Raw genomic sequence first — 8,755 nt, 5'->3', positions numbered from 1 at the left:
GGGGTAAGAGATCAACTAAAGGACTTGTATGCATGCATATAAGCATAACCAATGGACATAAGACACTGGGGGATAGGGGAGGCTAGGGGACTGTCTAGGGTGGGGGGATAAAATGGACACATATGTAATACCCTTTGTAATACTTTAAGCAATAAATAAAAAAAATTTTTTTTCATGCTTTTTTAAAATATATTTTTATTGATTTCAGAGAGGAAGGGAAAAGGAGGGAGATAGAAACATCATTGATGAGAGAGAATCATGGATTGGCCGCCTCCCACATGCCCCCCAGTGGAGATCAAGCCTGCGACCCAGGCATGTGCCCTTGACCAGAATCGAACCCTTTGGTCTGCAGGCCAACACTCTATCCACTGAGCCAAACTAGCCAGGCTTTTCATGCTTTTTTATTGACTTTTAGAGAGAAACGGAGAGGAAGAGGAAGAGAAACATCAATGTGAGAAGAAAACATATATCAGCTGCCTCCTGCCTATGCTCTGACCAGGGATTGAACCCACAACCTAGGTATGTGCCTTGACTGGTAATCGAATCTGCGACCCTTCCATGTACTGGATGACACTCCAACCGAGCCACACTGGCCAAGACCTATTGTGGTTTTTTAAAAATTGCTTATTGTTTTGTTTGTTTTTTTGGTTAATCCTCAACCAAGGATATTTTTCTCCATTGATTCTTAGAGAGAGTGGAAGGAGGGTGGGAGGGGAAGAGAAAAACATCAATGAGAGGGAGACACATCGATTGTCTCCCCTCATTTGCCCCCAACCAGGGCAGGAATCAAATCTGCAACCCTCTAGTGCACAGGCTGATGCTCCAACCAACTGAGCCACATTGGCCAGGGCCTTTTTTTTTTTAATTGCTTATCACCTACAAAATGGATTTCAAGAGCCATAATGGGTGGCAATCCTCACGTTGAAGAACACTTTGGAGGGTCTTTAGGATTTCTTTCTGCTGTATTCTAAAAATACTAGTGTCTCATTGGGAATGTAGAAAAAAAATATTTAAAAAAACAGCCCCAGTCTTGCTGAATCCTCTTTGATTTTCCTCAGCTTAGTTATAAGTCAAATATTCTGCATCTTCAGATGAGTACAAAGTATAAAAAATGACCCAGGCCAGATCATCTCTCCCAAGATCTATAGTAGGTGGTAGCCTTGGTACATAGCATCTCTAAACTCCAGTACCCTCATTTGCCACTTTATTAACCAGTCTATTTTAAGGTCTTATAATTTCCTGTTAATGCATTTTGCCCATTGAATTCAAATAACTATTCATCCTATCTACTTGTTTACATTTAATCCTATCTAATAATAGCCAAACATGGTAATTGACTGTACCTTTGCTATGCCTCCCATTAGCTAATCAGCGCAATATGCAAATTAACCACCAACAAAGATGGCGGCTAATTTGCATACTGCAGGCAGGGTGGGACAGCGTGAGCCACCATCCAGGCCCCCGTGGGCGACCCCAGAAGCTGCCTGCCTGCCGCCCGTGATGGATCCGATCCCGGGTCGCAGGCGGGCCCCAGAAGCCCCAGAAGCTGCCTGCCGCCTGTGATCGGATCTGATCCTGGGCTGCAGGCCGGCCCCAGAAGCCCCAGAAGCTGCCTGCCTGCCGCCCATGATGAATCCAATCCTGGGTCGTAGGGCGGCCCCAGGAGCCCCAGAAGCCGCCTGCCTGCCGCCCATGATGAATCCAATCCTGGGTCGTAGGGCGGCCCCAGAAGCCCCAGAAGCCGCCTGATATGGCAGTAACTATATCAGTAAGCACTCTGAAAGTCAGTGGCATAAATGCACCAATTAAAAGACAGATTATGAGGGTGAATCAAAAACAAAACCCACTTTAAATATAAAGACACATATAGATTAAAAGTAAATGAATTAAGCTGCAGCCTGTTTTGCTCAGTGGATAGAGCATTAGCCCGTGGACTGAAGGGTCCCAGGTTAGATTCCAGTCAAGGGCATGTACCTCAGTTGCTGGCTTGATCCCCAGTCCCTATCAGAGCATGTGCAGGAGGCAACCAATCAATGTGTCTCTCCCTTTCCCTTCACTCTCTCTAAAATTCAATGGAAAAATATCCTTGGTGGAAGATTAACAAAAACAAAGTAAATGGATTAAGTAACATTAAAGAGATTATAAGAAAAATATATCCCAAATTTTGTTAGTTGTATAATGATTATGTTTAAACTAGAGGCCTGTTGCACGAAGAGATTCGTGCAATAGGCCTTCCCTTCTCCTGGCTGCCGGCACAGGTTTTCCTCCGGCACCCAGGACTCAGGCCTTCGCTCCAGCCGAAGCCGCCTTCCATCTTCCGTCTTCGCTGCTCCAGCTCGCCTTTACAGTCTTCCCTCTGCCACTTGGAGCCTACGTATTCAAATTAACTGCCAACAAAGATGGCGGTTAATTTACATATCACACTGATTAGCCAATGGGAGGCATAGTGAAGGTACGGTCAATTACCATGTTTGGCTATTATTAGATAGGATTATTAACGCCTAAGAAATTGGGTGAAGGGTAGATATAATATGCTGTAGTATTTTATAGTTTTTTTACATGTATGAGATTATTTCAAATTAAAATATTAAAATATTAAAAATTAATAAAATATTAATTGAAATGTATCTGCATTACATGAAAAATCTCCTAATTGTTTCTAGCATAATTTATTAAATTGTGCTAAAATTTACAAGGGTTCAATTAAGAAATATCTTAATTCTAAATGACATAATAGAAAATATATAATAGTGCAGTTATAAGCACTTATCTGAAAATAAAAATTTAAAGAAGTGAATTTAAAGAAGGGATTAGCCAAAGAAAATATATGCACAACCCACGGACACAGACAATAGTATGGTGATGGCCAGAGAGAAGTGGGGGGCAAGAGCTGGGTAGAGGGGACAAAAGGGGGGAAATAGGGACATCCTATATAATAATAATAAAAGGCTAATATGCACATTGACTGAACAGCAGAATGACCGGTTGCTATGATGCACACTGATACCAGGGGGCAGATGCTCAATGCAGGAGCTGCCCCCTGGTGGTCAGTGCACTTCCACATGGGGAGTGCCACTCAGCCAGAAGCTGGCTCATGGCTGGCCAGTGCAGAGGTGGTGGCAGGAGCCTCTCCCACCTCCATGGCAGCACTAACAATGTCCAACTAACTGTTTAGACCTGATCCCTTGGGGGCCTAAGCCTTTAGTTGGACATCCCCTGAGGGCTCCCTGGCTGCCAGAAGGATGTCTGACTGCAAGCTTAGGCCTGATCCCTTGGGGAGTGGGACTAAATCGACAGGTGGACATCCCCCAAGGGGTCCTGGACTGCAAATGGGTGCAGGCCGGGCTGTGGGACATGCCCCCCCCCCCATGCACAAATTTTTGTGCACCGGGCCTCTAGTATGACAATATATGGCTATGTAGACACATAATACATACGCCAATATACATATACATCTGTACATAGCTACATACATATACACAATAGTGCCCTCAGGCTTTGTTATATATTACAATTACCTAAGGAGCTTGTTAAAAAGTGGAGATTCTTGAGCTCCAGTCTGTGAGTCTGGAAGATACAAGCCAGAGGTCTTACATTCTCAAAAAGCTCCCCCATCAGTGTTTTTATGCAGATGATAGACTCACACTTTTTGAAAAACAGTAGGAAGTACAATTTAAAATGGTATCAGATGTTAAATTATGAGTAGGATCCCTCCTTACTGATTGGTAGGGGACAAGAAAAAGTAGTCAAATTTGACTGAGATTCTGAGTCCAGGTAGTTAGGAGAGTAAAAGTAATGTTAACAAAGAATAAAAAAGACTGGGTAGAATAGGAAGATTGGTTTTTAAGCTGCTTTATTAATTTTACAACATGAAAAGAATATTTTTCCAAAAACTTGGTGAAATTGCCTTGCTGGACAAAGAGTTTTATGCTGAGACATAAACATTATTCAATTAAAAACTAGTAAGAGGAAACATCAAAAGGTTTACAGAAAAGTAAATCACAAAACTACTAGCTTTTGGAGTAGAGGCCACATTATTAACCTCAGTGAAAACCTTAGGATTTAAGGTATAAGGCAAAAGTCATAATGATTATCAGGTTCAGGAGTTTGGAAGCGTATAACATGTCTCATTTGCTGCTCCCTGGTCTTTCTCCTGATTTCCACCCGGTGCATTGCGATCTTTTCTACATTATCTCCCACTTCATTGTGATCAACACGCTTGTTAGATATGGCCCGTCGAAAATTTGGGACAAGTCGCTTAACCCACCCCAGCCTGACATTTCCTCCAGGCTTCTGGGCTTCGCCTCCTCCCAAATTGCGTGATTCCTCCTCATTCTGCAAAAGGGCCTGGTCCGCTCCTTCGTTTTCCTGGTGGGCCTTTTCCATGATGAGATTTTTTACTGCTAGTTCCTTTTTGGACGCCATTGCTCCTAGGAGACAAGAAATAGAAGGGACTACTTCATTGGCGGACTGATCAGCACCGAGGACAGAGGCCCTACTATGCACCTTTCCGGATTCAGAGGCCTGAATTTCAAAGGCTTTTTAAAATTGCATTTTTCCCGCCTGAGAGGCTCCCTACGCCCTCTAGGGGGCCTCCAGTCCCAGCTCTCCCCCTCCCTCTGACTCCCCTCCCATCCCTCTCCCCAAACCCACCATTTTCCCTGCGATCCAAGCCCAGGCCTCTGCAGGCACCAAAACTGAGCACAGGATGGGGGTGGGGTAAGGCTTTGGGGTCTCAGGGCTTTCCACTCATTCCCGCCCCCCGACCACTGTACCCTGCACCCACCTGGGCCTATCCTTGCAGGCGGCTCCTCCTCCCGATTCTCGCCTGGAGCGCGCGGCCGCGACTCTGGGACCCGAAGACCTGCAGGGGCCGGCGAGGGGGAGCGGGTGGCGCCGCAGCCGAGCGCTGGCCCAGCGGGTGCGCCCACCCGCCCCGTCCGCCCCGCCACGCACGCCCCCGGCCCGCCCCGGCCTCTCGTTCCAGCCGCCCCCACCCCGCGCTGCCCACCGCGTTCGACACCCAGAAAGACGGGGGTGGGGCGGGGGCCCAGAGGCAGGTGTTTCCCGAGGGTCGTCGCCGTGGGCCGCCCAGCGCGCCCCCAGGAAGCTCGGCGATTTCCGCAGACACACGCGCGCCGCGTCGGGGCGTGGGGGTTGCGTCTCCGAGGCGCTTCGCCCGGAGCAGCCCGACCCCTCGGAGGCTCCCCCGGCCAGGTCCGCTCGCCACCGCCGCCCCGCCGCCACCCCGGGCGCCGCTCCGGGTCCCTTACCTGCTCCGCCTCCGCCTCCGCCTCTTGGGGCTTCCCGGGCCCGCGCGCCCTCAGGGCCACCGGGCGCTGCAACCAGAAGGGTACGAGCCTCCGTGGAGTCTGGTGCTGGAGCTAGACGCGCGAGTCCAAGGAGGCGGGTCACGTGGGGCCTCCGTCACAGAGCGCGGCGCCGCCCCCGTCCCGCCCCAGCCTGCTCCGCCGGGGGTGGGGGTGGGGGGTGGGGAGGGAGGGAGCCCTGGCTCCTGCGCGCCCCCTGGGGTCCCTTGTAACAGAGTCAGCTCCGCCCGTTCTCCAGCCGCCATCCCTTTGTGGATTCCTGGGTCCCTGCTGCTAATCTACTCAGGGGCCTGGTGGCCATTCCCACTGCTTCTCTGGGGACTTGCCTCTTTCCTCCTTTTCTCCCAGTATACACACCTTAACCCCCCCCTCCCCCCCCCCCCCCCCGCCCTGCCAGGACTCAGTTGCAAACTTTAAGGGGATGCAAAAAACCTCAGTAGTAAAAATGAATCACATTTTGGTTTAATATTTTAAAAAAACAACATTTATGCAGGAATATCTATGACGAGCAATATGCACTACCCACCTCTGATCCTCCTTTCTACCAATGCCCGCTGTTTTCTTTAACAAAAATGCGCTGGGAGACAGGAAATGAGTCAAGGACATGGATTTTTTTCTAATTATTCTTAATACCTTTGTTCATTCCTTTTTTTTTGTTTAAAAATGTATTCTCTTTATATAGTTCACATTAACTTTACCAGTATTAACTTTTTTATGGGAAATTTCAAACATATTAAAAAATAGAATAGTACAGTCCTCCCTGGATATCCATGGGACATTGGTTCCAGGACCCCAGGGGATACCAAAACTCCAGGGTGCTCAAGTCCCTTATATAAAATGACATAGTCTTTGCATATAACCTATGCACACCTTCCCACATAGTTTAAATCATCCCTAGACTACTTACAATACGTTATGCAATGTAAATGCTATGTAAATAGTTTATGCTGTATTGTTTAAGAAATAACAAGAAGTCTCTGTACATGTTCAAATGCAACCATCATAGGCCTAACAACATAGTGCATATCAACATAAGATGTTTACATGTCCAAAAATAATTTATATATATTTTTATATTATACTATATATTATATAATATATTAGTATTATATATTTTATGTGTTTTATACATACTTAGTAAAAGTATATAAACATATGTGGAAAGACACACCATCTTAGGAATATGGTTACCTCTGGGGAGAGGATGGGATAAATAAAAAGGGAGGCAAACTCAGTTATATTTATACTAGAGGCCCAGTGCACAAATGTGTGCATGGGTGGGGTCCAGCTGGCCTGCCCCATCAGGACTGGGCTGTGCTGGCCAGGGAGAGGGGATGTGGGAGGTTGGCTGGCTGGCCCCGCCCCTGATCAGGGTGGGTGAGGCTGATCAGGGGTGGGGCTGGCCAGAGGGAGGGGCCGTGGGCCCTTGTGGGACAGCCCCTCCCCCTGGTAGAACTCCTGGTCAAACTCCTGGTCAAACTCCCAGTCGAAGGGACAATTTGCATATTAGCCTTTTATTATATAGGGTCATGTGATTACTTAAAACTTAAATGGAACAGTCTTCATACATTTCAGACCATTTTTAATGGCATAAGCTATTACCAAGACTGCCCTGGACGTTGTTTCTCAGTGGTTAGAGCGTCAGAGGGTCCAGGGTTTGATTCCCAGTCAAGGGCATGTACCTGGGTTGCAGGTTCAAACACCAGCTCGGTTGGGAAGCATTCAGAAGGCAACCGATCAATGTGTTTCTCTCTCTCTCCCCTGCTCCTTCCTCTCTTCCACTCTCTGTAAGAAATCAATGAAAAAAATATCCTTGGGTGAGGATTAACAAAAAACAACAACCAAAAAACAAAACCTATTACTATTACCAAGACTTATTTTAAGTGAAAATCAGAATAGTATACATCATTTGATTCCACTAAACATATTTATAAATATAAAATACATGTGTTTCATTATATGTATATAAAAACCTTTTAAGTCTACACACTAACTTGTTTCACTTTTTATAGAATCCTGGTTGTTTATTGCTGCATATCAAGCAATGCCCAAAATTAGTAGCTTACTAGTAAAACAACAATTTTTTTTTATTATGTCTTCATCATCAACTCTTACAGTTCTGTGGGTTTATTGGGCTCAGCTGGGTGTTTTTCCATGGCATCCCTTATGAAGTTGCAGTTAAATCTCAGCTGGAGCGTTGAGCATCTGAAGACTTAAATGGGCTAGATCTTTTGGCAATAGATGCTGGCTGTTAGGAGGGAGCTCAGCTGGGGCTGTTGACAAGAGTGTCTAAGGTGTCCACATTAAACTAAGGTGTTTCAGTTACCTACTGTCATGTAAGAAACCACAACAAAATTTTGGAGGCAAACTTAAATAATACCAAATATTAATATCTTTCATGATTCTGTGGCTTAACTGGGCTTAGCTGAGCCATTTTTCTCTTTCATGTAGTTTTATTGGGGGATATAACAATCTGGAGACTCAATGGATAGAATATCCAGAGTGGCTCACTCATATGGTTGGCAGCCAGAGCTGGAATAATTCTGCTCTGCCTAATTAGATCATTTTCCACAGGAACAGAATTAGAAGCGTACTGTTCTGCCCTTTTCATGTGCTTTACATAATAATATACTTAAGATGTAATTCCACACCACTGTGTATAGAATTACATCTTTCTTTCATTTATTTATGTATTTATCTATTTATTTTAAATATTTATTGTTCAAAGTATTACATATGTTCCCTCCTCCCTCCCATTGACCTCTCCCAGCCTGCCCCTGCAATGACTGCATGGTGCTCTGACACATCTATGTTCTCTGTCATACCTATGTATTCAACTAGAGCTAAATTAATGGACATTTAGGCTAAACACATCTGCCCTGGGCTACGGAGGACATAGTGAAGAGCATGATAGTGCCCAGGTACTTAAGGGACTTATATCCTCATGGGTTTTATGCACAGGGAAGCAGGTCATTACAAAAGGAGGGATAAGTCTAGTGAAGGGTTACTTGTCTAGATTGGGTAGAACCCATAAACAGCTAGTTCACAGAATTCTGTTTTGGGCTATTAGGCACAAAGGCTGGGCCTACCCTGAAGAGATTTATCCCAGATGTAACATCCTGTAGAAGAAAGAGCACAGCTGAAACAGGAGACAGCCTGGCTGTTAATTCTCTGCCATGTACTCACTGAAGACTCTTTAGAAACATCGATGAGAGAGGAACATCGATCAGCTGCCTCCTGCACACTCCCTACTGGGGATGTGCCTGCAACCAAGGTACATGCACTTGACCGGAATTGAACCTGGGACCCTTGAGTCCGCAGGCCAACGCTGTCTCCACTGAGCCAAACTGGTTAGGGCTCACTGAAGACTCTTGAAGTTCAAATGTTGGGAGTTCCTTGGCGCCCATTTTTGGCTACCTTTCCCT

At 46.0% G+C, this 8,755-nt stretch overlaps 1 protein-coding gene across 2 annotated transcripts; it reads right to left on the bottom strand.

The window, feature by feature from the left end:
• Positions 1 to 3,836: 3,836 nt before the first annotated feature.
• Positions 3,837 to 5,420, bottom strand: BEX4 (brain expressed X-linked 4). 2 transcript variants are annotated; one of them, XM_036306050.1, is made up of 3 exons: positions 5,274 to 5,420; positions 4,787 to 4,864; positions 3,837 to 4,430 (listed from the first exon to the last, which is right to left on the bottom strand). In XM_036306050.1, exon 3 carries the CDS (start codon positions 4,423 to 4,425, stop codon positions 4,063 to 4,065), a length of 363 nt encoding a protein of 120 aa, XP_036161943.1. In that variant the 5' UTR covers positions 4,426 to 4,430; positions 4,787 to 4,864; positions 5,274 to 5,420; the 3' UTR covers positions 3,837 to 4,062. The 2 variants fall into 2 exon arrangements, with proteins under 2 accessions (XP_036161943.1, XP_036161944.1); XM_036306051.1 differs by lacking the exon at positions 4,787 to 4,864.
• Between the last annotated feature and the right edge of the window lie 3,335 nt (positions 5,421 to 8,755).

Source organism: Myotis myotis, unplaced genomic scaffold, assembly GCF_014108235.1.
Source record: "Myotis myotis isolate mMyoMyo1 unplaced genomic scaffold, mMyoMyo1.p scaffold_m19_p_4, whole genome shotgun sequence".
In the NCBI taxonomy this organism is placed as follows: domain Eukaryota; kingdom Metazoa; phylum Chordata; class Mammalia; order Chiroptera; family Vespertilionidae; genus Myotis; species Myotis myotis.
This window is presented reverse-complemented; position numbering and strand designations above follow the sequence as displayed.

Coding starts and splice junctions, on each gene's coding strand:
- BEX4 (XM_036306050.1), bottom strand. CDS start 4,425: ATGGCGTCCAAAAAGGAACTAGCAGTAAAAAATCTCATCATGGAAAAG.